Source organism: Scomber japonicus, chromosome 18 (genome assembly GCF_027409825.1).
Source record: "Scomber japonicus isolate fScoJap1 chromosome 18, fScoJap1.pri, whole genome shotgun sequence".
Taxonomy (NCBI): domain Eukaryota; kingdom Metazoa; phylum Chordata; class Actinopteri; order Scombriformes; family Scombridae; genus Scomber; species Scomber japonicus.
Genome location: NC_070595.1, coordinates 9,956,119 through 9,982,781, shown reverse-complemented (window position 1 = coordinate 9,982,781; position 26,663 = coordinate 9,956,119). Strand labels below are relative to the sequence as shown.

At 41.3% G+C, this 26,663-nt stretch overlaps 3 protein-coding genes across 4 annotated transcripts; 1 reads left to right on the top strand and 2 right to left on the bottom strand.

The window, feature by feature from the left end:
- Nucleotides 1-206: 206 nt before the first annotated feature.
- On the bottom strand, nucleotides 207-7,531 carry LOC128379205 (MICAL-like protein 1). Its single transcript, XM_053338848.1, has 15 exons — nucleotides 7,366-7,531; nucleotides 6,599-6,647; nucleotides 6,267-6,408; nucleotides 5,776-5,877; nucleotides 5,548-5,659; nucleotides 3,620-4,224; nucleotides 3,427-3,472; nucleotides 2,395-3,010; nucleotides 2,059-2,178; nucleotides 1,739-1,883; nucleotides 1,541-1,631; nucleotides 1,356-1,429; nucleotides 809-923; nucleotides 671-717; nucleotides 207-567 (listed from the first exon to the last, which is right to left on the bottom strand). The coding sequence occupies exons 1-15, from the start codon at nucleotides 7,506-7,508 to the stop codon at nucleotides 443-445; spliced, it is 2,532 nt and encodes an 843-aa protein (XP_053194823.1). The 5' UTR covers nucleotides 7,509-7,531; the 3' UTR covers nucleotides 207-442.
- Nucleotides 7,532-9,070: 1,539 nt separating this feature from the next.
- Nucleotides 9,071-17,232, top strand: LOC128378200 (ADP-ribosylation factor-binding protein GGA1-like). Its single transcript, XM_053337643.1, has 17 exons — nucleotides 9,071-9,113; nucleotides 10,704-10,788; nucleotides 11,261-11,336; nucleotides 11,434-11,532; nucleotides 11,617-11,740; nucleotides 11,885-11,985; nucleotides 12,156-12,236; nucleotides 12,743-12,880; nucleotides 13,040-13,121; nucleotides 13,769-13,882; nucleotides 14,006-14,155; nucleotides 14,422-14,495; nucleotides 14,644-14,831; nucleotides 15,182-15,438; nucleotides 15,555-15,724; nucleotides 15,817-15,927; nucleotides 16,288-17,232. Exons 1-17 carry the CDS (start codon nucleotides 9,071-9,073, stop codon nucleotides 16,396-16,398), a joined length of 2,004 nt encoding a protein of 667 aa, XP_053193618.1. The 3' UTR covers nucleotides 16,399-17,232.
- Nucleotides 17,233-17,858: 626 nt separating this feature from the next.
- Nucleotides 17,859-26,555, bottom strand: LOC128378201 (probable ATP-dependent RNA helicase DDX17). Of its 2 annotated transcripts, none has more exons than XM_053337645.1 (13): nucleotides 26,191-26,555; nucleotides 25,879-26,035; nucleotides 25,657-25,753; nucleotides 25,413-25,546; nucleotides 24,858-24,923; nucleotides 24,555-24,696; nucleotides 24,227-24,387; nucleotides 23,868-24,040; nucleotides 23,624-23,734; nucleotides 23,406-23,467; nucleotides 23,205-23,264; nucleotides 20,028-20,255; nucleotides 17,859-19,239 (listed from the first exon to the last, which is right to left on the bottom strand). In XM_053337645.1, exons 1-13 carry the CDS (start codon nucleotides 26,238-26,240, stop codon nucleotides 18,752-18,754), a joined length of 1,929 nt encoding a protein of 642 aa, XP_053193620.1. In that variant the 5' UTR covers nucleotides 26,241-26,555; the 3' UTR covers nucleotides 17,859-18,751. The 2 variants fall into 2 exon arrangements, with proteins under 2 accessions (XP_053193620.1, XP_053193619.1); XM_053337644.1 differs by having other exon boundaries at nucleotides 17,860-19,239; nucleotides 25,879-26,038.
- Between the last annotated feature and the right edge of the window lie 108 nt (nucleotides 26,556-26,663).

The following is a 26,663-nucleotide window of genomic DNA, read 5'->3' as shown; positions in this document are numbered from 1 at the left end:
TTTCTCTGGACTTGAAACCATAAGAGTAAAGATGATGCGATAGGAAAATGAGAATAATATGCTGACCACACTTGTAAAAGTACTGATTTATATTAACAAATGATAATAAAAACAACTCAAGACAAGTCATTACATTTTCCTAAATAAATATTTATTCCATACTAAAAAAGTATGTAATAAAACAAACATATTAAATGTGTGTAAAAGAACAAGTAAGGAAATGTGCAGGAGAAAAAAAATACATTAATACACTAAATACTCGTCTATGTTATTGAGTTACTCTTCAACATGAACATAAACTCATATTATTAACTTATAGCTCATATTAAGATCATCTTCTGTGGTAAAACACTTTTATCAAACAGATGTGTAACTGAGTTTGTTATCCGTGTGAGTCTTTGTATCTATGTGTGTATCTTCTAGAGTCCTCAGTCATAATACTTCAGCTCTTTTTCTCCATGGACTCTCTGCTGCTCGATGCTTTGTGGTTCAGCATCTTAAACACTTTTGTGGGCTTGAACTTTCCTTTTGACTTCTTTATCTCTTTCAGTCCATCTTTCTGGAGGTCTGAAAAGATTGATATGGCAAAGAATTGGAGTAAAGTACAAGTCGTAACTTTCAAGTTTTGTAGAGTATTAACACACAAAACATAAATAAAAAAAGTTCTCACCTTTGTTCTTTATCATGACTTCCCAATGCTCATCTTCTTCTCTTTCCCTATATAAAAAAACAAAGTTGCATTTTTACAGAAACAGAAACAAAAATGTACAAATATGAAAGCACTGTGTGTTGTGTTCTTCCTGTGCACCTCTGCCTGTCCTGATCCAAGCTGCTGATGATCTGGTTCCTCTGTTCGATGACAGAGACCAGCTCGCCCATCAGCTGCTGTTCTTGACTTCGATCCTCCTCACTCCAATCGCTCTCTGAATGTGAAGACGACAGCGTGGAGCATTTAACAACAAACAGCGACGCAAAGCACTTATTGACACTGCTGGAACAATTTAGTTCAAAAACCAATTAAAAATTCAGATTTAGGTACAGAAATATTTTTGTGCTTGTTTTCTCTGTCTGTACATTTTATTTAATACACACTGCCATTTTTTTTTCTATAAACTTCATATTTTGTGTGTAAAAATGTTTCCACATCAGGAAAGTGCAGTGGTCTGGGGAAAAAGTAGAAATTTTGGGCCACCTGACCCGTTTATTATATGATTACTGTATATACTGTATGTTCCACATTTAAGGATTATGGAACCTTGAATCATTTTCTATCATCATAGGCTCACATCATAAATTATTAGTATTACAGTCAGATATGTAAGTTAAAAAAAAGTGATACACACAGTAAGACTGACCTGGTTTATTAAGGAGACATCTCAGCTCATACTCCACATCTGCCTGTCTCTCCTCTAACCTCTGCTGCTTTGTCCTGAGAAAATGCACATCAAAAAACAAACTTCCAATTTCAATGATCAGGAAATGAATAATAAAAAAAGAGACATTAAACACATCACCAGAGTCATTTTATGAGTCTACTTACAGATAAACCAGTTCTGTATCTCTGCGCACCAGGTTATGTCTCTCATGGATGAGAGCGAACCAGTCCATCAGCATCTGTTCTTCCTCTTTGTCTGAAATCAAAAGAAAGTGTAGTTGAAACAGAAATCTGTATTACATTGTTAGTATTTATGCACTATCAATTCACAATCATTTAGATTCTGTAACATCTTCACCCAGCAGAAACTATTTGACTCACCATTCTTGCAGTCTCTCAGATTCCTCTCCAGTTCAACTCCTTTCTGTTCCAGCGCCTCCAGATGTTTATCCAGCTGTCCCATCTCCACCTGCAGGTCCTCTGTAGAAACATATTGGTCTGTCTGCACCTGCAAAAACCACAAATAAGAACTAGAACTAAGGAATATCTCATGAATATTAATACTACTCATCATTTCAGCAAAACCAAGGACGACTTCACACCAGAACATTTAATATAATAACCATATAAATAAGTATAAATGTTCTTAGTTGCCATTTGAGGTGTAAATCCAGCTGTTGTACCTTCCTTTTGATGAGTGGGAAGCCATGACCAGGGGCAGGAGCACGTCTAGATGAGATTCCCTGAAAAGTCTTTGACCTAGACATTGCAGGTTTTCGATCAAAAGGATTCTCTTTGCAGACCTGTTAAAAAAAATGGAGGAGTTTATACTGTATATGATTGTCTTGTTGAGTTATAATCATAACAGTGAGAATAAACCCTTGTAGCATTTGAAACCTGCCTAACCTGATATGTTTACATAGCATTAGCATTTTCACAAAACATCCTTGTTGTTGTGTGCCACTGTGTTCATATTAGATTTCATTAGTATCAGTTTCAATTGAATCTATTATTCATACCTTACTATGAGATGATGTGACAGATTCATTCCCCTCTGTCAGCTCAGAAGGCATGGAAGGACTTTGAGAGTCAGCAGATGTGATAGCGGGCACAGAAAGGCTCCTGGGGAAAATGTGACACTTCGCTCCCTCTGGAGTGGTATTCGGCTCTGGTGAGGAGCCTCTGGAGTCCCCCTCCTCTGCTCTGTCACTTACTCCACCTCCACCAGCATCTTTGAGATCTGGTGCCTCTTGTGGAATGACTTTATCCATCACATTATCATCAGGTGTAGATTTATAAGCAGTATTTTCAGCATCATTTGAGCTAACGGAAGCATCAGTGTTCAGTGATACATTTGCCAGATTATCACCACTCTCTGATTGGCCATCTGTCTCCGATGGCTTAGATTGATCTACAGCCTCTTCATGAGCATCCTCATCCGTCTCCTCTTCAAATGGATTGGGAGGAGGGAGTTTGGGTCGGTACCACAACCCCTGCTGGTTACAGACAGATTTGGATCGAGGAGAAGGTACCGGAGCTGGAGCGGGAGGCAGCTGTGTCCAGGGGCCAGGATGGACGATGCCCATCCAGGGATGATTGCTTTTCACTACAGGGTTACAACTAGTTGGGCTGGTGCTACAAAGAGGAAGAGGAAAGACAGTGTGGTTGAGAGTGAGTTGACTCCACAAGTCAGAAAGCAGTTCTGTTATTATTTTATGTCATTTTATTCACGCTTGTTTAACTCTATATTGTCCTTTTTTGCCATCAGGACCCCTAGACTGAGGACAGGACAGCTAATTTACTATCATTATAATAAATAACAATATTTTACAGAGTCTTTAATGGCATGTTTAAGATTTGGTCAACATTTAAATCCTATATTATTTGTTAGATTTTGATTTTTAAACTTTTTTAATAATTTGTATTCCTATTTGTAAGACACTACGTAAATTCTGCATATAGGATTTATTACATATTTATACAATTGTTGTTATTATTGTAGAGATTTAATAAATTAGTAGCCATAAAACCATCAGTTTCTTTACACTTACACATGAGATGAAATAGGTGAAGATTTACTAGGACTGGATGAATTGCCTGTAGAGATAAACCAAAAAAAAAAAAAAATATCTGTCAAATAGTCATGAAACAGAAGAGACAGACATGAAGCTACCATCAACATATGTATACATAAGTAAGAGACCCCAAAATCCTGAGACATAAAATAATATAGTGTCTGTTTACCTGCAGTAGGGGAGCTGCCGGTGCTGGTCGTCTGCAATGTTTTGGTCCTGGGTGCAGGAACAGGGGCAGAAGAAGAGTCCGACATGTGTCTGGGTGCAGCAACCGGAGGACTACTTCCCTCTGTCACTTGTTCGCACGCTGTAGGGAGCTCAGAGGGCTCTTTAGTCTTTGTCACTTCCTGCTGTTCTTCTGCCAGAATAGACGTAGGTCCCGTTTTTCCAGCTCCGTCCTCTGTGTTGTGTTTACCTCTAGGTGGGGGAGGATTAGGACGTGCTGGCTTTACCGGGCTCTTAAGTACAACCTGTGAATCTCTGTTTTTACCGTCCTCCACCTCTCTGCTCCTCTCCTCTTTTTCTCTCCACTCTGTCTCCACCGTCCTATGAATCAGCCTGTCATGGGTTTTCTCAGGGTAATGAGGGACGGTAGTGATAGCCAATCCACTCAGAGATAAATATCCTGCATCAAACTTATATTTGGGTGAATTATCTGTAGATCCAATACATTGATGCAGGTCAACAGGAGTATGGTGAGAGCAGATCAAGGAGGCAGCATCCCTCCCCTGTGTGTAAGACTCTGGTAAAAGAGAGCTGTGGCACACTTTGCATCTGAAAAATGACAAAAAAATGACACAGTGAAAACATATTTAACACAATCACTATTAACAGTAAGAAGGTAATTACATAATTAACCTATAATCCTATAATGAAAGAGAAAACAGCTACCACAGTGACCCATCACAGTTGTGTAGCTTTTCTTTTTGAAGCAGACATAATCAAATGTGAGCTGGGATGTCTCATATGATCTCAAATGTTCTCTTGAGACACATTGGAAGTTCTTTTTGTATAACTTTTCTAGGGTGCTGTGTGACTGCTGACCCAGTGCCTCATATTTACATCCAACACAGAAGTCACATGTTTAAAAAAAGGGCATGTGTATCGAATCAGGAAATTAGATTCATACAATATAATCAGGGGTCTTGTTGAAATTGCAAACATAGTCAGTATAATTATTAGGAAAGAGCAGAAACAACTGGGATGTATATATAAAACACAAGTGAAACCAATTGTGATAAATTGTGTGTGATTCTGTTCACCTGCTTTTTAATGAATTCATAAAACTGCCCTCAGGAAAACGTTTCATATCAAATGCAATATCTTTGCTAAATTCGTAAACATGTTTCAGACTGAAAGCATGTGTTACTGTTGTCTGTGCAGTGCATGTTGTGCTATTTATTATTACATGCATTGTGATTTACTATGATGTCTTTAAATCAACCTCCGACGCCAAAGGCAAATTTAGTTTAGTTTATTTGGATCCCCATTAGCTGTTACCCAGGCAACAGCTCCTCTTTCTGGGGTCCATGTTAAAATAAATACAACCAATCACAATTACAATTACAATATACCATAAATGCATACCTAAATACAGTACACCCACCCACCCCCACCCCAGCAGTAGACCAGATAGCTGAGCAATAATTTAGATGAGACAGTATTAAAGCTTGAATAACCTGTGATGTGGTACTTGGCGTAAGAAAAGAGGAGCATCTTCTCATAACAGATATTCCTCTCCCCATTTTCCCAATCATTTTATCTATGTGATTCTGCCATGATAGTTTACTATTGAGGGTGACCCCTAGAAGTTCAGCCTCATTGACCTGCTCTATACAGCTGCTCTTGATGGAGATGAATAACTGCTTCTCCTCCCTTAGTGCATACATTGATCCAAAAACTATACATTTGGTCTTAGACACATTCAAAACTAAATTCTTATTATCTACCCAATCTTTTCCACATTAGTGGACAATAAAGATTATTAAAGATGAAAGAACTACCATCTGTTTCAGATAGAGTTTGGCTGCATCTGGATCAAAACACTCCTAGAAGCAGAAAAAGAAGCAGCTGTTGATGTGTGAGCTGTGGTGTTACCTGAAACAGCTGCGATGGTAGACCTTCCCATTAACCAGATGTCTCTGAATAAGGTGGACAGGTTTGAAACACAAATGACACACTGTGTGGGGTCTTCTGCTCGATGAATGATCTTCTCCACTGGAAAGATTAGTTGAGCTCTGAAAAGAAGAGAAACAAGCTATTTAGATTGCTAACCCAGCGGCAAAGGTGACAAACCCAAAAACAGCTGTGTGTGTTAAAAATGACAGTGAGCGGTTACCTTCAGGAGTTTCAGACCATCAGTCGCTATATTCTTTGTGAGACTATCTAAGACAGTGACGTGTGATGACCTCAAACTGGCAAGACCTGCTGCAAAGTCAAGAAGACATGCAAATGGAACAAAAGTTGACAAATGAGAGTTTTTAGATAGAAAAGTGCTGTGCTGTCTTGCTTTGAGTAGAGGAAGGGCCTGGGCTGTATGAAGGATTCATTCACATGTCAAGATTGAGGGATAGATGTAAAATACTGTTTATAAATCTAGCAAAAGGTAATTCCCTGAGGGGCAGGAATGTGTAGATCTTATAAAGAGCCTAAAGCATCACAGATATGATCCAAGGAACCAGTTAGTCTCCTTTAACAACCATGAACCTTGATGAAGTGCCTTTGAGCTACACAATAAACATCTGCTTGGTGATTTGCTGTAAGTATCAGTACATAGACGGCCGTAAAACAGCAAAGAGAGGTCATACTCAACGCACCATCGGACTTCCTGCTGAAGAAATAGTAGTACTGGAAAAGATAGGTGATGATGCTCAAAGTATCAGGCACCTTAGTGGAAACCATGTCCTGTGGGTCGAGCAAAGCAGGGATGCCCAGCTTTGTCTCTGCAACTTCAAATGCCTGCAGACCAAGAGACATGCATTGAGAATGAAGGTAGACAGCTGTTTAAGTGGAGCTGCTGAAATACACACAGTATTACTAAGAGGGGTTTTCTAACAGTCTTTTGGATTAGTAATGTAAATAAACACCAAACACAGAGGTGCATGCATGCGTTGTGGCTTGTGTGCAAACGTAGATAGAAAAGACTCACCAGTTTGTTATTTTGATAAACATTATCTTTGGAGAGGGAGCTGAAATCTCTGGAGTAAAGTGAGGAAAGTGGAAAGAAGAAGACAAAATCAAAAAACTGACCAAGGACACAGAACGAAGTTGCAGTAGGCCTACACTCTTTAAAGTAAAATGCGGAGGTCTGCAGCATAAAGGGGAATTGTTTATTTTCACTATGACTCCATCCATAAGTAACACAATGACTGAATGTATGGCTGTTCGGTCACGGGTTTCACACACTTTCTGTTATAAAATATCTAAAAGCATCTAAAAATCTTATCAGGTGGGGGATCCTGGGACAAAATGTTTTTAAATGTGGATCTAATTTGTGTCAGTTCAGGGCTCCTTGGCATGGAAAAGTTAGAGAAGTTAAAAACAAACCACATTAATCCCATTAAATGAGGGTAAGAAAAGGTTAAGGAGAGAGACAGAGAGAGATTAAGCAGAGAGCAGATTAGTCCCAGGCACCGTGTGTGCAGGTCCTGCTCTGCTCCAGATTAAACAGCATGTTAGTCAAAACTGGAGCAGTCCCACCCAAGAGGAGAAAAGACACCCCCCCCCAACAACAGTCAAAACCAACCACTGTGTTTCTATTTCTTACACATCTTACACAACAAAAAGTCCTAATCATGCAGCACACCTGCATATCAGACCAGGGCCACTCAGGAGATAAAGCCTCACTGTCCTTGTCCGTCTGGCTGAGGATGAGTTTGCACAGTCAACACAGCAACAGGAAACGAGTCTACTTACATCAAGTCTGGTCGGTGTTTGTGGATGATGGCGCAAAATGCAAGTCCATCTCTGAATGAGGTGGACATGTTCTTTATCTCCACATTGGGGTAATTGCCGCATGTGACGCGGCACCACTCTCTTAAAGCCTTCGGGGATGCCATTTCTTGAGTGTGGTTTGACTCGAGGGCTGTGTGAACATGGCAATATCTAGTTTGGTAGAGATCAAGTAAAGATGGGCAGGTTTGGCTTGGTGGAGGAAACAGGAAACGAGCATCTAATACTTCAACTTCTTTCGTTACAGAAACCTGCGGTCAGACGTGCGCAAGGAGCAGCAGGAAGGAAGTCAGTTGTATTGTTTTATCAAACAAAAGCAAGTGTGTCCGCGCATATGAATCAATCTCACTTTGCTTCACTGTTTCCACAACTTAAATCTGTAATGGCTCCTCTCTCACTCACGGCAAGCAGCCACCACAAACCACCAGCCGGCTTCTAAAGTGGAGAGCTGTGGTCCAAATATCGATCCATCGATCTCTGGTCGGTTTGTTAGCAGGTGTGGATCTGTTCAAAATCTCGTCACTAGCCGGAGTCCTTCTTGTTGTGCATTTCACTGTGTCCAATTTGCAGTGAAGTGCACAATAGCTTCCTCTGGAGGGAGACGCAGAGCTGTCTCTATAATTAGGTAGAGTTGGTTTCTAGTTACATGTTGATTTGTTTTCTTTTTTTTTCTTTCTTTAAAAAACAAACAAGACTCGTATTGCAACATCCATTCATAAAAAACAGGCCATACATTGTTTTCACTGCTGCCTCCCACTTCATGTGTGTTTTTTACATAATACTGACGTCTTGATGTAAAAACAAAAACAACTCAAAACTTAAATACTTAATGCTACAACGTCATTCTTTCATAGTTAAACAGTTTCTATGTAGCTGTGGATATATAATGAAATATTCTATAATCTGGACAGCACATGAGTCATGTGAGGAAGCGTTGATTAATTATCTGTGAAGCGCAAGTGTTAAAAAAAGTAGTTCCGCTAAAGTATTAAAAAATAAAACCTTAATTGCCACGCTATAACATCAGTAATATACACTCGAAAAGTTGGTAATATTTGACCAAAAGAAGCAAAGTTAAGGTTAAAATTGAAGAAAGTGAATTCCATATCAAAACTTAACTATCGTAGTAGCTATACAAATATGTTTTTTATTCTTAGTGCTTTTAATTCTTAGGGCTTTTAATTTGGGGGGTAAAGTGCTTCCGGTATTTTGTATACTTCTGTGAATTGACGTAGATTTTGATCGTAGAAATTGTTGCTAGAACGGCTATCCCAACTCTTATTTACACAGTTAAATCCAATCTGCCTTTTTTTTTTAAAGTAATATGTATTCATATTTTGATTGATGATGTTTTTGATTTGGCAAAACTATTAAACATTTTAAAGGAAGCTGTATTGAAGTCGTTCAATCACAAAAAGCGATTTTTAAACCTACTGGTACGCCAGACTGCGTTATAATTTTTCATCATCCTTTGCACTTTAAATACATTTCATATTGACTAAACATGCATATCGTTTACACAGTCAAATGATAAATAAATATCTTTAAAGATATAAATGAAAATAAATGTGTATATATTCACTCTAGTCGCTCTACTTCTACACCACTCCTGCCTCTACCTTACTGTACGAGCATCGCGAGACCGACGCGCGACATAAATCTCGCAGTGATGGCTGCGCCGCCCGATACGGAGAGCTTGGAGTCTCGTATCAGTGAGTATTTCTAACTTATTTTACCGGGCCTTTGCTGCCTGGATACCGCGGCGCATACACACAGCTATCCGGGAGTGTTTCCGGATGAGCTGACAGCCCGGTGCAGAGACCCCGCCGTCACATCCAGGATGCTAGCCGAGCTCCGCAGCTGTCAACACAACACAACCCCGGTGTAGCTTTAGCATGAACGGACAGATAGCTCAACCAAGTAGTGAGCGATAAGAGAAAAGAGGCTTTATTTTCAGTCACACGGGTTAGTTTATGATTGTGTCAACACTTTGAGTTCGTTAGAAACTTCTAGACGGTGACACGGTGCGACTGTCGAGCTGCTAGTCTGCGTGTTTGTCTCTGCACGGTGACATGCTGGACTTCTGTGGACCAACACTTGTCATGCACTCACTCAGGAAGCTATAGGCCTTGCGGGGGATATCTGGCTTGATTAGTTAAAGATCCCTTACAAATATGTTTTGAGATGTTTATAAAATACTATACATTCAATAATAATTAGTGTCTGATATGATAAACGTTCAATTATCTCGTTAAAAGCTGTGAAATTACATCTATTCCTTCTTCTTCATTTAAAGGTCCAGAATGTATGAACATGCAAACATATATCACTTAAAAAAAGTTTAACAGCTGGATACAATATGTCTCCTACTTCACTGTAAAGTTCATCCTCAGTGTTTGTGCACTGGAGGATTCAAGTTGCTACATCACACTTGTGGAAGTTGAATATTGGATCAGGATTGGCTCCTAACTATTGGTGATGTCATAAATCATGCTTCTTTAAAAATCTGAATTTCAGTGAGCTCAGAGAAACTTTCCACCTTCAGCTCATACATCATTCTGCAAACATCCAAGCGAGGGAAGAAGAAGAAAAACAATGAACAGTCAGCACTCAGTTGACAGTTCATTAGATGCAACTTGCAAAAACTAGCACAGTCTAATAAAACAGCCCTGCAGTAAATCACTCAGACTTTTTTCATGGTCCACCCATTCATATAAAAGTCTACAGATCTATGCATGTGATGTAATAGTTAAACAGGTAGGTAGTGTAAGACATAAAACGTGAGGAGATAACCTGTAAAAATATGTGCATAACATAATAGTGCAAGAGACAAAGACTAGTGCAAAAAACAATATGGACTTTAGACAGGATAGTGGAGCAAAGACAATGTAATGTAAAACACAGACTGTAGTGCAAGAGAATAAGGTAGTAGCAGCTGTAGCAGTAGTAGTAGTGGTTAAGGTGACTGGAGACTATTGAATTGAATTGAACTGAGATGTTTGCAATATTTAATGTACCCACACTGATATGAATTGTCCGATTAGGTTTATATGGTTGTATCTAATAAACTGGCAGCTGAGTGTTAAAGCAGTAGCTGACAGGTGTAAATGTTCAGTATTTCAGTTAAGAAAGGTCAATAATTATATTGTAGTGAAGCCTTTCACATCTGGACAATGTGCTGTTAAATGTTACAACCGTGCTGTAACAAAAAATGACAGACAGTTTTCTAATATCAGAATAGAAATATCGATATGACGCAGTAACGCCCACGTAACATCTGTCACCTCTGGTTAACATTTCAGACAGAGCCACAAACCCGCTGAACAAAGATACAGACTGGAGCAGCATCCACGGCTTTTGTGACCAGCTCAACAATGATCTGGAGGGGTAAGAGGACGTCATTTCTGCTTCCTTCCTTAATTAATTATGGTCTGATTCATGTTAATTAATCCCAGAGATCCCCGTTTGCAGATAAAGGTCATCGCCCCACCGCTGGGCTGCCGTCCCTGTTGAATCATATTAATAATAATCTCATTCACCTCTGTTGACTAGACTGAACCGTGAATGCATAATGAAGACGTGTATTCAGTTGCGTGGCACAGCTGTAGACATATATTGCTCAACACAAATCCTACTTACCTCAGAATACATCACAGGCTTTTGTGACTCATAGTTAGACCTGAGACCTTTCAGCAGTTATTCTCAGTTGTTTTATCACCTTAGAGTTAAACCGATTTAGTTATTTGTATTGTTTTATATTAGTTTAATATTCAAGTGTCTTATAAAATCCCACAATGTGATGACACTGATTAAAAAATGAATTTAAAGTACCATGTGGTGACATTGAGTATTGTTCCAGACCTCAGCTGGCCACCAGGCTCCTGGCCCACAAGATCCAGTCTCCACAGGAGTGGGAGGCCATGCAGGCTCTGTTGGTGAGTTCAAATCTTAAACAGCATCTGTCAGTCACAATGAGCTGCCTCAGGAGTGATAGTCCTAGTTTTTATTTTTCCTGTTTGTTTCTTTTTCTAGGTTCTGGAGACATGTATGAAAACCTGCGGGAAGCGGTTTCACAGTGAAGTGGGAAAGTTCCGCTTTCTCAATGAACTCATCAAAGTAGTTTCTCCAAAGGTAAGGCCTGAGTAGTTTTTATTTTCATGTCTAATTCACTCAGTTATTTTTCTTTTAATAATCATTTTTGAATTCTCCACTCAGTACCTGGGTGCACGGTCGCCAGAGCCGGTAAAGAAGAAGGTGTTGGAGTTGATTTATAGCTGGACTTTGGGGCTGCCGGATGAAGCCAAGATCTCAGATGCGTATCAGATGCTGAAGAAACAAGGTGAGAGACTGTCAGAAGGTATCAAGGTGAAGCCTGAGTCCAGGTTTTAGATGAACTTGATAAAAGTCTAACAACAGCTAATGACTACAGTGATACATAATAATAATGATAAGCACTTGTTTCTATTATGTGTGTTTAAATCAGGTATTATTAAACAAGACCCAGAGCTACCACCTGACAAACTACTGAACCTTCCTCCACCAAGACCCAAGAATGCCATTTTTGAGGATGAGGAGAAGTCAAAAGTAAGAGCTTGTGTAACAAAAGAAAAAAAAAAAGATGTGAGAATAACTGTGCCTTGAGCCAGCTTCTTACACACTGTGCACACTGTCTTTTGGTAACGTCTCCCCCTCCTTTGAATGCTCGCTCAGTCAGCACCACGTGAACTCTTGTGTGTGACTTTCGGCTTTGACAGATGCTGTCTCGCCTGTTGAACAGCTCGCACCCTGAGGACTTGAAAGCAGCCAACAAACTCATTAAGGAAATGGTCCAAGAGGTAAACTTCTTCCCCTCTCCTTCCACACTCCTTCTTAAAAAAACAGCATTTTTCTGTTATACATTAACTCCACTGCCACTTTTTTTAGTGCTGCAGATATAGTTGTGTGTGTCTGTGTGTCTGTGTGTCTGTGTGTCTGTGTGTCTGTGTGTCTGTGTGTGTGTGTGTGTGTGTGTGTGTGTGTGTGTGCTGCACTCACGGCACACTCATCCTCATTCATGACTGAATGGGAAAATGGGTTGGTTGCCCTGGAGGGGTTTTGTGTGTCGCAGGCAGAGTGATTCAGCAGGAGTTGAGAGAGAATTTGTCCTGATATCAGGGATAATAGAAGCTTTGCTCTTCTGCCTACACTTCTCTAATGGCCTCTCTCTCTCTCTCTCTCTCTCTCTCTCTCTCTGGCTGTGTTCCTCTTTCTATTATATATTCCATCATTATCTTTACATACTCATGCATGTGATTATACTGCGTGTGCCTTTACTGAATGTGTCTCTTGTTTTATTTTTCAGGATCAGAAACGAGCGGAGAAGGTGTCAAAGCGGGTAAACGCCATCCAGGAAGTGAAGGAGAGCGTCACCCTGCTGACTCAGCTCCTGCAGGACTACGACAGCACGGCCAGCGACCAGAGCAACGCCGAGCTCATACAGGTGAATTAAATACAGATGTTTAAAATCAGGAGATATTCCCACACAGTTCAGCGTTCATACACGACTAAAGCAGAGAGTTCTAAATCAGGAAAGGTGATGGTAAATATTTAACGTGGTGTGTGTGTGTGTGTGTGTGTGTGTGTGTGTGTGTGTGGACAGGATCTGTACCAGCGCTGTGAGAAAATGAGACCTACGCTGTTCAGACTGGCGAGTGATACAGAGGATAACGACGAGGCTCTGGGTGAGAGTTATATTGCTTCATCTGACATTCTGTATATCATGTAAATGGGAAGAAAAGAAGCAGATCCTCCTCGTTTACTTACTGTAGTTGTCTTAAGAGCTCTATGGCTCATCTCACCCAACACAATCCCACAACAGGACGCTGAACTCAGGCTTCTTCATTCTTTCAGTCACACATGATGAATGATGAAAGAACTGGAGACACGCCCAGAATGTAAACAGCACAGATAATGATCCGTTACATACATACACATACAGTGTCTTTACTGTCTTTATCTTAGAGTATTTTCAATGCTGGAGCCATTTACAATACACTGTCAAATATTAAAAGATACATGGACACTAATACAGATAATTAACTCCACTTAACAATTAAAGCAGTGAAAGATGTTCTATTACTTGTCACCTCAGTCCCCAGAGCTGCTATGATTCACTGTCTTGCTCTAGTATCCTTTTTTTTAACTGAGTCCAGTACAGCTCTCTCACAACCAGAGCATTGCTGTCACTTATTCGAGCTCTGATTCACCAGTTTATGAACAGTATTAAGACCTCTAGTCCACCTAGTCTAGCCGGCCAGCAGCAGCAGACATGTGTATATCAACATCAACGTGAAAACAGTAAGGAGAGTTTTCTGTTGTCTTCCCACAGCGGAAATCCTGCAGGCCAACGACAGCCTGACTCACGTCATCAACCTGTACAAACAGCAGGTGAAAGGGGAGATTGTAAATGGCAACAACACATTAAACGCACAGAAACAAACAGGTGAGTGAAGCATGGAGCACATCAAAATAATACAGAGCGCATCATGGATAATAAGTCTACAAAAAGCTCTGTAGATTCACTCCTCCTTACAGTTTGAAATTCAGTGTCTGTAATTTCTCACAGGAGGCACGGCGCTGCTCGATCTGACAGGATTGGACACGTCACCCCAGTCGCCCCCCTCCTTCCCAGAGTTCCCCACCCCGACAGACAGCCTCAACGCCCCCTCGCAGGAGACGGGGATCAGTCTCCTCGACGACGAGCTCATGTCACTCGGTAACGGCCGCGTCAGAGAGCACACAAACACACACACACAAGTGGCTACTGTTTTTTTTGTGATCGGTTAGTTATTGAAGGGCATTTAAGGTCATGTAATTATTAAAGAATAGCTAAAGAGGAATATAAGGACATGTTGTATGCAGGGCAATAATGTAGTGGAGTTATTCAGGGGTTAAACCACACAGTCCAAGTGTGAAATGGAGGGAAAGTAAAATAACACTCTGAAAGTGTGTTTTTTTTTTTTGTCCTAAATACTATTACAGGTTTAAGTGAAGGAACACACACCTCCAATCCCCCCTCCCAACCTGAGGACTCCACAGCCTGGGACTCCTTCCAGGTGAGCAAAGTTTCTATGATGTACATTGACATCATTGATCAAACACACACAACTTGTTTCATGTTAATTCATAAATTAATGTTAATGCCTCCACAAATTCATGTTTTTCCTCCAACACATTTGTCTCCTCTCCCTTTCTACGTACCAGTCCTCTGACAGCATAGATGCAGACATCCCAGCAGCACCCAGTCTCCTCCTGAGTCCCGACCCACCCTCCCACTCGCAGACCCTGTCGTCTGGCTCCACCCCTGGGAACTCTGCCCTAGACGAGCTTGACCTACTGGGAAAGACGCTGCTCCAGCAGTCTCTGCCTCCAGAGGGCCTGCAAGTCAAATGGTATCTAAGCAACACTGTTCTAACACTGTCACATGCTTAAACTAAAGGAAACAGCCTAGGTTGATATGCTTTAGTGTAATGGAAATATGGTTTCCATTCTGATTAGATTAACATCTACTGTCTGCTTTCTACCTTTAATCATCTCTCTTCATCTTCTCAGTTGTGTTTTGTTAACTCTTGGTTGCCCACATCCTGCAAAATGTTCCTCCATAAAGGTTTCTGTTTCTGCATAAGAACTCCAAATTGATTAAAAAGAAGTTACAGAATATTTCAAAAGTGTCTGAGTCAGTATAAGGCTGGTTTTAAAATTGCCATTCCTTTGTAAAGGTCATTCATGTTTCTGCTTTTAGGGACAAGCAGCAGTCCAAACCAACTCTGAGAGATCTCCAGAGCAAGGCCAGCTCCAACATTACCCCAAACCCCATCCCAGTCTTCACCAATGAACCTGCGCCTCTCCTCAACTCTCAGCCCAGCCTTGGACCTACGTTGCTGGACATGTCCCCGACTCACACAGAGACTCTTCCTCCTCCTCCTCCTCCTCCTGCTGCTGCTACTCCTGAAGTCACTCTGACTGATGTTTTTGTACCGCTAGAATCCATTAAGCCCAGTAAGTAAACTGAGATCACTTGACAGCTGAATGCCTCTGCCCACCTGGAAGTGCTATTGTACAGATTTATTACATCCTCTGCTCCTCTCCTCCACTCTGTCTCTTTCCTCCTGCAGGTAGTTTGTTACCTGTGACTGTATTCGACGGACACAGTCTGCGGGTTCTCTTCCACTTCGCTCGTGACTCGCCTCCGTCTCGTCCCGATGTGCTGGTGGTGATCATCTCCATGCTGTCCTCCGCCCCTGTCCCCGTCACCAACATCGACTTCCAAACCACAGCTCCAAAGGTCAGCAGTAAGAAGATTTTAAAGCTCTTGTGGATAGATAAGTAGTGCTGTTAGTTCATGAAGTGTGGTTTCTTTTCATTTATCAACTGCAGTCTATGGCAGTGAAGCTGCAGCCTCCATCAGGAACAGAGCTCCCAGCTTTCAACCCCATCCTTCCCCCTGCTGCCGTCACACAGATCCTGCTACTTGCAAACCCAAACAAGGTAAGCCAACTATCAAGTCAGGTTTAAAGTGTGGATAAGTTAACTTAAGTTAGGCTTTAATTGTTTTAAGCAAGAGAAACCACTGACTGTTAACACACAGTCTTAAAAGTGATAAAGTAAGAACAATTTGAACTTAAAAACTGACTGTGGAGAGACTAAAGTGTTTAAATTCCTTTCCTGCCTGCAGTCAAGTAGATTGTTTAGACTGTGATAAGAGTGTAGTTATCACTGAGAAGTTCCTCTTGATTTTAACAATGACATTTGGCACAGAGGATGTTTGTCCAGCCAAACTTCTCTGAATGTTTAACTGTCCTTCTATCAGCCTCTCTTGTCTTGTGTGTGTGTGTGTGTGTGCTTCAGGAAAAAGTGCAGCTGCAGTACAGATTAACCTTCACTATGGGCGAGCAGGACCACAGTGAGAGCGGCAGTCTAGAACAGTTTCCTCCTCCGGAGACGTGGGGTAACCTATAGCATTTAAAAAAAACAAAAAAAACAAAAAACACGCCCACAACCCGACAGACTCTCTGCTTTCCAGACTCGGCTTCCTTCCTCCCCCTCTTCTCGCCCAGAAACCGACTGTCCAAACTCAACACTGCATTAACCTTGTCCTTTTTAAAAATCGCTCTGTGCTTTCTTTGATTGGTATTGATTGATTTTTCCTTGGACTACGCTCATGCTCAGTCAGTGTAAACCTTTTGTGTGTATGCTTTTGCTCTTTAATGAGTTGTGTGTGTCCTGGTCCGGTCCAGTCCGCTGTATGTGGCTGCTCTGAAACAAAAAAAAAAACCCATGCAACTGCTCCCCCCAGCAGCCGTTGCAGTTCATATCATCATGTTTATAACGGATAGTGCTACTAAGGAAGAAAAACGACTTCAAATATGTGCTTATTTGCTCATTTGGTGTGCTTGATTTATTCACCTAGAGCACAAAACTCAGCTTTTTTTTTTGTTTTTTTGTGGAGTTTAAAAATTAATTATGAGTTGCATTTACCTTCACTTCTGCATGCTCTGCCAACATGGTGCATAGTGTTTTTAAAAGAAAAAAAAATCCAGCACACCAAAAGAAGAAAGGAAATAAACATCACAGACTCATCTTATGTTATAAAACAAAAAGCTGTACAACTTTTTTTGTGGTGTCTGTTTTTGTGACGAGTGAATCATCATAGGATTTCTTTCCCGACGACTGAGCCCACTTTTTTTTTTTGATTTGCACAGAGGAATGATTTCTTGATAGTAGTTTTCCCATCTTGTGTAAAGAACAAAATTCACTGTATTAAGAGTTGTGTATTATTATTATTATTATCTACCATTTGTGCCTATTTTGCAGTTCTAACATTATTTCATATAACGGATGTTTTTTCTCATCAGTCATATTAAGTCTGCAGTTTGTCTGATAAACAGTTCACTTACATTAAATTCTTAATATATTAATAGCATTTTTAAGTAGGGGTATAAGTTACATTTTGGCAATTTTTTTTCATAAGCTTGTAATATAAGTTAATATTTGGACATCTATTGGGTCAAAGTTAATATCAAAAACTTGAGCATATGCAAACTTTTGAGCTGCACTCAGGTGCTCTGAGCCGAGTGTCTGTCTCAAACACGTTCAACTTGTTTCTACAGTCTGCGATGCATGTCGGCCACGCCCAACACCTCTTCTTCCTCCTCTTCCTCCCCACAGGCTCTCAATTCACATTCCACTGCACTAAATCTCCAAATAAGACTGCTCTGTAAATACCAATGATGGCAGTTCTCTTATGTACATTTGACTTGTCCAAGAGCATAACACTGGTAAAATATTCCAAATGGGTAATAAAGTTTTTTTTTCTTGGTGACCTGAAGGTATGTTTATTGTGTTGTAGATGAGTTTTCTTCAAAGGATTTCAAGAGTGAACATGAGGATACATTGAAGTGCTTTATTAAACATGAAAAACAAACTAAAACAGGACTTCTTGTTAACTAGGAAATGCTCAAAGACTTGATCACATTGCTGATTCGTTGAATAAGGTAACCTAAAGTGGCTCTCAGGAGATTTGTTAATAAGCACAAATGTGAAAGAAAAGCTTGTCGACTGGTGCCACGGCTACACAAAACTCCTGTAGAGCTGATTCTATGAGGCCTGAATTAACATCAATGTAAGGAAATAAAAAATTGTTCTGAAATGGCCATCAAGATTAAGTTAAAAAGAAAGAAGTAAATCCCATTATCAAAAAAGCCCTGATCATTTTCAATCCTAATTTAGCTCAGACTACATCTGGATGTTGTGTGATTTTCTTTAAATCAATTCAAAATGATCTTGTGGCTTACAAAGTTTCAAACACAAAGTTAAAGATATTGAATCTAAAAAAAAAACTAGCTTATTTAACAAGAAGTAACATTCAGCACCTACCTTTGTTACACCTTGAGAGAAAAATCACAGAAGCTCACAACACAAAACAGCACATTTGTCATAAGATTTGTTTCCAAGATGATCTTGACAAACTAGGTCAAATAAAATAGACAAGATTTTGTCAAACCAAATAGTTACTGACAACTTATTTGACTTTAAAGGAAAGTCAAAAACAGCTGACCACTTTAACTTTAACTGGGAACCAGTCTAAATGTGTCAAACTGTGCTGAAGTTGAAATTTGGAACTTTAAAGCAGAGTGCTCTGGCGTCTTCAAACCCAAGTTCATAACTGGAATGTTGATTTTACAGAGGTCAACATCCAAGGACGAAATTCTCTCAGTCATAACATGTCTGACTGCTTCTGAGACTAAAACAAGCCTGTAAGAATGCCTGCAGTGTACTTTGTGCTGTGTGTGACTGTGGTGCACAGATCCCATTACTTCCTGCCAGAGGTAGCAGGTGGAGGGGGAGAAGCAAACTGAAATGGTGAATGCCCCATCAGGCCCATCATGGGCTGAGGAGGGTTGAACTGCTGGGCCATTAGAGGCTGGGGGCCTGATGAGGAAGACGGGGCCTGGCTTACTCCACCACTCCCTGACCCTGAGCCGCCCCTGGAGCTGCTGTACTGGCTGCTGCTGCTGTTATTCTGGTACTGGTTGTATGAGTTGGAGCTGGAGCTATAGCTGCGCCCTCCATCCCTGTTGCTGCGATCTCTGTAAGAGGAGGAGGAGGAGCGGTCCCGGTCCCGGTCCCCGTCCCGGGTGCTTCCTCCACGACTATCTCGGCTGTCGCGGCTGTAGCTGCTACGACTGTCTTTGGTGCTGCTGCTCCCTCCTACGGAACGCATTCTCCGGTCACACTCATCCTGGTACATTAGGTTGGGATTGTTAGAATTAGAGCCGCTACGGAAACGAGAACGGCCACCTGGAAATGAGAAATGAATGAAGGAGGACAAGTTACCATCAAACTGCTACACTGACCATCAGGCTAGCAACCACTTGTTTATGGGAAAATACAGTTAGGTGCATTTCAAATTAGGTTGTTTATCCCATCCACCATATTTTCATACTGAAGACAAAACTAGGTTTCCATAAACCAGATTATCTCTGTACCAAGTCAAAACTGATTCCTCTTTGTTACCAAAACAGCTAAATGATTTAACCATCATGTTAAGCAGTAGGAGATTTGTTACATTTGGCTAAAACAAAGTGAAGGTCCAATGGCAGGGTTAACATAACTCTAACTTTAGGACTGCATATTATCATATGCCTAGCCTAGTTCATGGTATCATCATCGCAATTATAATTTCAATTTAATAGAACTGCTAATAGGCTAAGTATATACAGAGTGTCCATAAAGTCTCTTTACCATTCAAAACATTTATTACAAAAGCAAATGAATAGACAAATCTGTGGAAATTTAGTAATTTAATACACCCCTATATGGGCACCATTAGTTGCACAAAGCACATCAAGACGGTACCTGATTATAAATCCACTGCTACTTCAGCACCACGGACAGTGTCATGGATTTATCAATACACAGCACAGTCAGGTTGCTGATATTTCAGAGCAACAGTTGGAGCCATAGATTCTAACTTCAGCCTCATTCACATAAAGAATGAATAAATCAGGAACACTAGACTAACTAAACAACCCTTCTGCCAAGGCAACAGAAAGGGGGGAAATGGCAGATTAACAAGCATTCCTCACCTCCTCCACGTCCACTGTCAACCAGCTGCAGCAGTTTGGGATTGATGGCCTGTCGGGCCTCCTCCAGCACCCGGATCAGCTCGCGGGCCTGCCGGAGGTTCCCCGGAGTGAAGAAAGTATATGCAGTGCCTTTGTTGGTGCTGCGGGCCGTACGGCCGATTCGGTGGATGTAGTCCTCTGACGAGTTGGGATAGTCATAATTGATGACAAACTTGACATCCTCCACATCTTGACATATGAAGCAGTAAAGGGTTGAGAAGGGGTGGTGTGTTGGGACCAGTTGTAGGGAGGGAAAAGACAAAAACATAAGTGAGAACAAAAGTAATTCTGGTTGAGAATTCAATCAATCAATCAATTCACTCCATTGAAATTTTAAGTTTTGTGCTTTTGGAACTGGGAACATTCAGACAGACAATACCTCTGAGACACCCATCATCCTCTGAAAGCATCACTTACCTGTCGAAAGATCAACTATTTGTACAATACACAATTAGAAAGTGAAGATACTTACCATGCCAATTACAAAACAGGGCTCAATAATCTAGTGTAATACTGGTAGAAATAGGTGAAACCAAAGCTATATATTAACTTAATTAGGGCATGAAAAAAATTAGTAGTCTACTTGAGAATAGGGACAAAAAGGAGAGAAACTAGTTTTGAGAGGCAAGTGATCCTACATACAGTATAGAATTTGTAATTGCTGATTAATTGTGTAAGTGTAAGAATCAATAGAAAAAGCTTATTTTTAGGGAGAAAAAATAAATCTGTTTAAAACCAATTAGAGGTCTGTTTCTCATTACAGTTGAGAGAGGGCTCAGAAAACACTGCTGATTAGAGAAAAAAAAACAAGTCTTGTTTTGGAAGCATAATGATGAAGGCTGGAGGAGGAGGAGAAAATGGGGAAGGGCGGTTATGGTACTTACCCTGTATCAGAGATTTAGTGATGACTTACAAAGTTACCCCTCTGCCCCCCTACCCCTCACCAGTCCTGGGAGGTCTGCAGGGGTATGAGGAGAGCGCACAGGACAAAAAGCAGTCCCTTTTCCCACCTCGCCACTCCTCAACAACACTCCTAACGCTGGAAACTGCCTGGGCCGGAGCTCCAGCGGGACTGTGCTGGGATGCGGTCCTACTCTAATCTTATCTAGGCCTCTACATGTCCCCCAGCATTTTGTGACCTGGGGACATTATTGGGTAATGGATGGAGTATTTACTGGATACTTTCATGTTTACTTCAAAGATATAAATTCCTCGTTAGGGAGACTTGCACTGATATTTCATATATTAGTGGGTGGCTGTAACATCAAGATCTGGGGCAGTGGGAGTGGTAGGATTTCTTAAGGGCTTGGGTGGTCTTTGATCGGTGCCAAATGCCCCCCAGGCAGTGATATCATAGAGCCCAGCTTTTCAAGTTTAGTAACAAGAAACAGACACTACGGACAAGACGTGTGGACATTTTTTGTGAGAGGGATCTCAGAGTCAGCTCTGCCAGAGAATCTGAGTTAAGTGCTGGTGACTTATTTACAGACTTGACTGGTGGTCTGGTATGACATACACAAAGAAAAATGGCCAAAGTGTTAGAGACGAAAGAGGGGTGGGGGTGTTGAAAACAGGACACACAGTGGAGGTGGAGGTAAAGGGGCAAAAGGACAGGGGTCAGAAATGGCTTAAAGAAAACAACAAGGAGATAACAGGACACCTAGATAAAAGGTTGGAGAGGAATGGTGGTAGAAGAACGTAGAGAAAGGAAGTAAATAAAAGAAGGAATTGAGCAATAGATGGAGGGGTGACGACCAGGACAGATAATAACAGTAAGAAAAAAAGGTGATGTGTGAGAGAGGTAGAGAAACAGAGAAGCGTGAAAGAAAGGAGGAGAGGAAAGAGGGTGAACGGGAGGGAAATCGATTATAGAGAGGTGGCTCCTCCAGGCCAGGACTCCTGCCAGCCAGGACCAGACATGACGTCCGCAGAGGGAGAGGCCGGCCGGCACAGCCAGTGGTGGGGGGTGTCAGGGGCTGGCATCAGGGGGCAGTTCAGAGGGGAGCCTCCAGCATAGCCGTCCATGCCCGGCTTTTGGCTTGCTTTTCCACCCTCACTTCCTGGCAGTTGTCTCTCTGTCTTCTTGTAACGCACCACTGTGTCTCAGCTTCATAGAACTGAAGTATCATCTATTTAAGTGTATAATCTGTGGGACTCATTTTGATTAAAAAAAATGTTTTGCTGTCCAAAGTTTGTGATCATGGTTTGTTAATAGGAATGTATATCCTAAAGGTCGATGTAGAAAAGGTTTCTTGATCCATATCCCATCAGATTTTTAAAAAAGTCTCTGAGTTAATTTAATCAGCAACTGGTGTGGTGCGTTACTGTGGTTGATGGCATGGCTGAGGGGAGCCCACCCTCCTCCATACCCCCCTCTTCGCCCTCTCACCTGACAGCCACCCCGACTCTAGGATCAAATTTGGAAGCCCAGCAGCGCCCCGTGCTCGCCCCCCTACTGTCTCCCAGGCAGCCAGTGTCCTGGAAGGGGGGAAGAGTTTTGTTTGCGGGCTCTGTTCTAGGTTTTCACTGGAGATGGCTGTGTCTGGGACTGATTAATCAGGCCGTCTCTCTCCCCGAGTCAGCTTTCGATTTGTCATGCCTAGGTCCGGCTGCAGGCTCCCGAGGGCCTGTGTGCTTCTAGTTGCCGGAAGAGAGACTTGGAAACAAAAAAACCAAACAAAAAGAAAAAATGAAAAGAAAAACAAATGAACATAGAATTAGGTTAAAAAGGTTGACTGCCATCCTGTAGGGGGCGGCTTCACTTAGCCTCACCCCTTACATCTTCACACTTCATTCAACATCATGCCTATGTTCAGTGTTTTTCAGTGTTACTCAAAAGAGCACAGTGGCTTAAATCCTCATAGGAAATCCTACTTCAAATATGATACACTTCAGAAGAGAAGCATAATGTTGTCTGTAAAATAAAAAGCAAATATGTACTGTATGTTTGTGGTTTACTTTTGACCCTAAAATTGTACTGTTAAAAAAAAAACCCCACATGCAGTAAAGAGTCTGATCACTATATACCACTATATCACTATTACTAATTGTATTCTACATATTGAACGGTCTGTGTGTACCCTATCAGTGTGTAGTTATACTGAGGAAATAATTTGCTTTGGAACACACAAGACATACCCAAACCACGCGAGGCCACGTCAGTAGCGATGAGGATGGGAGCTTTGCCGCTGCGGAACTCTGTAACACGAGGCAAAGAATGGAAGATTAGGAGCAAAACATTCTCTTCAGGATACAACGTCAAAAAAAAAAAAAAAAAAAAAAATGGAAAAAAGGAAAATATAAATCACAGGAGTTCAAATGTCAATGTGTTTGTTGTACCTGACAACACCCAGTCTCTCTCTGGTTGGCTCTTGTCACCATGAATACACATCGCTGGCCAACTAGAACACAAACCAGCAGCATGCCGACTTTAAGTATTAAGACAATCTGCTACAGAATGCGGTATTATAAACTAACTATAAACTGTTTAAAAACAATCGGAGATTACTTAGATTTGTATAAAAGAGTAGTAGTGTGTTCTTGCTCGATGTGCTCACCCATCGCGTCTCATCCTGCGTGTGAGGTCATCACACCGTTTCTTGGTCTCCACAAAGATGATGGTCTTGTTCTCTTTCTCCGCCATAATTTCCTCCATAAGCTGGATCAACCTGAGGAAAAGGCGATTAGAGAAAAAAGAAAAACTGGTTTCAGCTTGTAGTTTGACTGCACATTTTATACCCATTATGATACAAACCAATCAAAGCATAAATGTAGAAATCTACTTTGTGATCAGCCTCTTACTTGTGGTCCTTCTCATTTTCCATACAGACGTCAACTATCTGAAGGATGTTGTGGTTGGCGCTGAGCTCCAGGGCTCCAACATTGATCTGGACATAGTCCTTCAGAAAGTCCTCAGCCAGCTGGCGAACCTCTTTCGGCCAGGTAGCACTCCACATCAGGGTCTGTCTATCCGGCTAGGAAAAGAGCAGATTAAATAAACAACAAGTAATCACTGATACTGAAAAAAATACCATTTTAATAAGCAAACCTAGAGTGTAACATATTAAAACATAGGTCATATTAATTTCTCTGCTGCTGTAAGTCAAACATAAAAGAAACAAACAAAATATTTTGATCCAGGTCTCTCTCATTGGCTTTACCCTGATCTGGTCCACAATTTTGCGAATCTGTGGTTCAAATCCCATGTCCAGCATGCGGTCAGCTTCATCTAGAACTAAGTATGTGCAGCGCCGCAGGTTGGTTTTTCCCGCCTCAAGGAAGTCAATCAAGCGACCTGGAGTGGCAATGCAGATCTCAACACCTAGGAAGAACAGATTCAGTCTCTGTTATATAAATTGATCTAACTCACACAATATTAAATAATCAGACTAATCTGATGTGGATTTCATTGTGACACAATTGCTCAAGTTGACTTGAACAATCAAAAAGAGTGAGTCATGTGTTAATAATGCATAACATAATCCTTACCTCTCTCCAGATCTCGGATTTGGGGTCCTTTGGGAGCACCCCCGTACACACAAGTGCTTTTGATGCGGGATGACTTTCCATAGTCATATGCCACCTGCTGGACCTGCTGCGCCAGTTCTCTTGTGGGGGCCAGAACCAGACACTGCAGAGCACACATATAATACCATAACAATCCACTGTTTGGTGTATTAGACATTATTAAATTGTGGTGAAATGGGTTTAAATCTAATTTCTGTAAACTCTGCTTTTCCACGACAGACTACTCTCAGTGATCAGTGTATTAGTGTGTTGTTCTTCACGTACAATGGGTCCGTCTCCACGCTCCAAGTAGGGCTGATGGTTAATGTGTACAATGGCAGGCAGGAGATACTGAGGACAGACAAAAGAGAAAGGTCAGTGGGTTGTGTTTGTTGTGCAGCATCAGGAAAATCAAACAACAGAAACAATAAGCATGATGGAGAGCGTTTGTATTACACACTGCCCAGAGGGGCCAGGACTCTGCTCAGATGGTCAAATGATGAGATAAAAGGCTAGTTAATGTGTCTTGTAGAGAATGTATTTTTATTCATCTGTATGTAATACCAATCAAATTGGAGCCATAATCTCAATACACTGTGGATCTTTTGGTATAAGCAGGACTCAGTGTGTTACATATGCACATACAGCAGTTAGCACCTGTTTCTATCTGCATATGTGCAGAATAAGTCGGTTATCTTAAATTTAATGTTAAAAACTCATCAAAAACATTCTCTAAACTAGACTCTTTGTGTTTTTTACACTAGGAGATGTCTATACTGCTTTGTAATCTACCAGGATGTGATGTTTCCATATTTGTGAGTACAGAAGACCAAGTCTCACCGATAGAGTCTTCCCAGAACCCGTCTGAGCGATGCCCACCATGTCTCTCCCGCTGAGGGCCAGAGGGAAACCTTGTGCCTGAATGGCTGTGGGCTCCTTGAAGTTTTGCTGCATCAGGACATCCATTACATATTCTGAAATGGAGAGGCAGAAATAACATACTTTGTTAGTTGTCTGCAGATTTAGTGGAGTTGTTTTAGTGGCATTATGTTATGTTTGGACATCCAAGTGTGCGTGTACTTACGAGGAAACTGTGCCTGATGGAAATTGGTGATGGGTTTTGGGCAGCCTGAACCTCGAACAGTGATTTCTTTCTTCCTGCGATACTCCTCAATGTCATACTGAAAATATAGTCAACGTCAGTGTAGTGTTTTTATTTTATTTTATTTTAATGAAGTCTCTCATTTCATGCCCAAACAAACATATTTTTGCATCAGAGGATTAGACTGTCTTATGAGAGAAATACCTGGCTCATGCGCTGCACTTCCAGGTGTTCACTATAAAAGTTCTTCTCAAATTTGGGGAGCTCTTCCAGGTCCCATCTCTTCTTTCGTAAACGGTCCCCGGGGTTCCCAAACTTCTTACCCGAGGGTGGGCCGCCTCTGCTGGACCCGAAACGAGGGCTGCTGCAACATGAAGAGACACACAGGCAATAGTTCTATTATCTATGACATTTCCCTGGGCTGCAGTGTTAAAGTCTTGGCAGCAAACAAGTGAAAGTATTTTATTATAACAGCCATACCGTTAGCTCTCATAATAATCGATTGGTTTAGCTTACCCTCTGTCACGACCACGGTCTCGGTCTCTGTCTCCGTACGAGCCTCTCATTTTGAAGACACACGCTCTCTGTGTTGGGTAAAGTAATTAACTAATGTTGCTGTCAGGTGAGGAGAGCTTTTTTTCCCCCGGAGAGGTAACCTGGCTTTTTGCTTATTGCTAAGTTACCGTCTCAGGCCTCGCTTGAAAAGCACTTTAGCTGTTGTTATACTCGACGTTAGCCTGGAGGCTGACTGGAGGAAGAAATTTACGTTTTTTTAAAGGCTTATTGAAAAGTCAAATATCACCGAGCCGTGTTTCTGGTGTAAAAAAAATGTAAACGTGAGTTGAATGGGCACAACAACAAGGCCTAGCAGCACCGCTATGTTGTTGTTAGTGCTCGCGCTCAGGGTTGCCAGGTCAGTATGGCAAAGACAGCGCAATGGCCAATCAAAACCAACCCCATACCCGAGCTCAAAATACCCCTCTGCCAAA

Excerpts from the sequence above, each read along its gene's own strand:
- LOC128379205 (XM_053338848.1), bottom strand. The coding sequence starts at position 7,508 with ATGGCATCCCCGAAGGCTTTAAGAGAGTGGTGCCGCGTCACATGCGGC. Across the intron at positions 6,648-7,365 it reads AAACACCGACCAGACTTGAT|AGATTTCAGCTCCCTCTCCA; the intron begins GTAAGTAGACTC and ends ACTTTACTCCAG. Across the intron at positions 3,473-3,619 it reads CGGCAGCTCCCCTACTGCAG|GCAATTCATCCAGTCCTAGT; the intron begins GTAAACAGACAC and ends TTATCTCTACAG.
- LOC128378200 (XM_053337643.1), top strand. The coding sequence starts at position 9,071 with ATGGCTGCGCCGCCCGATACGGAGAGCTTGGAGTCTCGTATCA. Across the intron at positions 9,114-10,703 it reads GAGCTTGGAGTCTCGTATCA|ACAGAGCCACAAACCCGCTG; the intron begins GTGAGTATTTCT and ends TTAACATTTCAG. Across the intron at positions 12,881-13,039 it reads GCAACGCCGAGCTCATACAG|GATCTGTACCAGCGCTGTGA; the intron begins GTGAATTAAATA and ends GTGTGTGGACAG.
- LOC128378201 (XM_053337644.1), bottom strand. The coding sequence starts at position 26,240 with ATGAGAGGCTCGTACGGAGACAGAGACCGAGACCGTGGTCGTGACAGA. Across the intron at positions 23,468-23,623 it reads CGCAGGATGAGACGCGATGG|TTGGCCAGCGATGTGTATTC; the intron begins GTGAGCACATCG and ends TTTGTGTTCTAG. Across the intron at positions 20,256-23,204 it reads CGTGGCCTCGCGTGGTTTGG|ATGTGGAGGATGTCAAGTTT; the intron begins GTATGTCTTGTG and ends TCATATGTCAAG.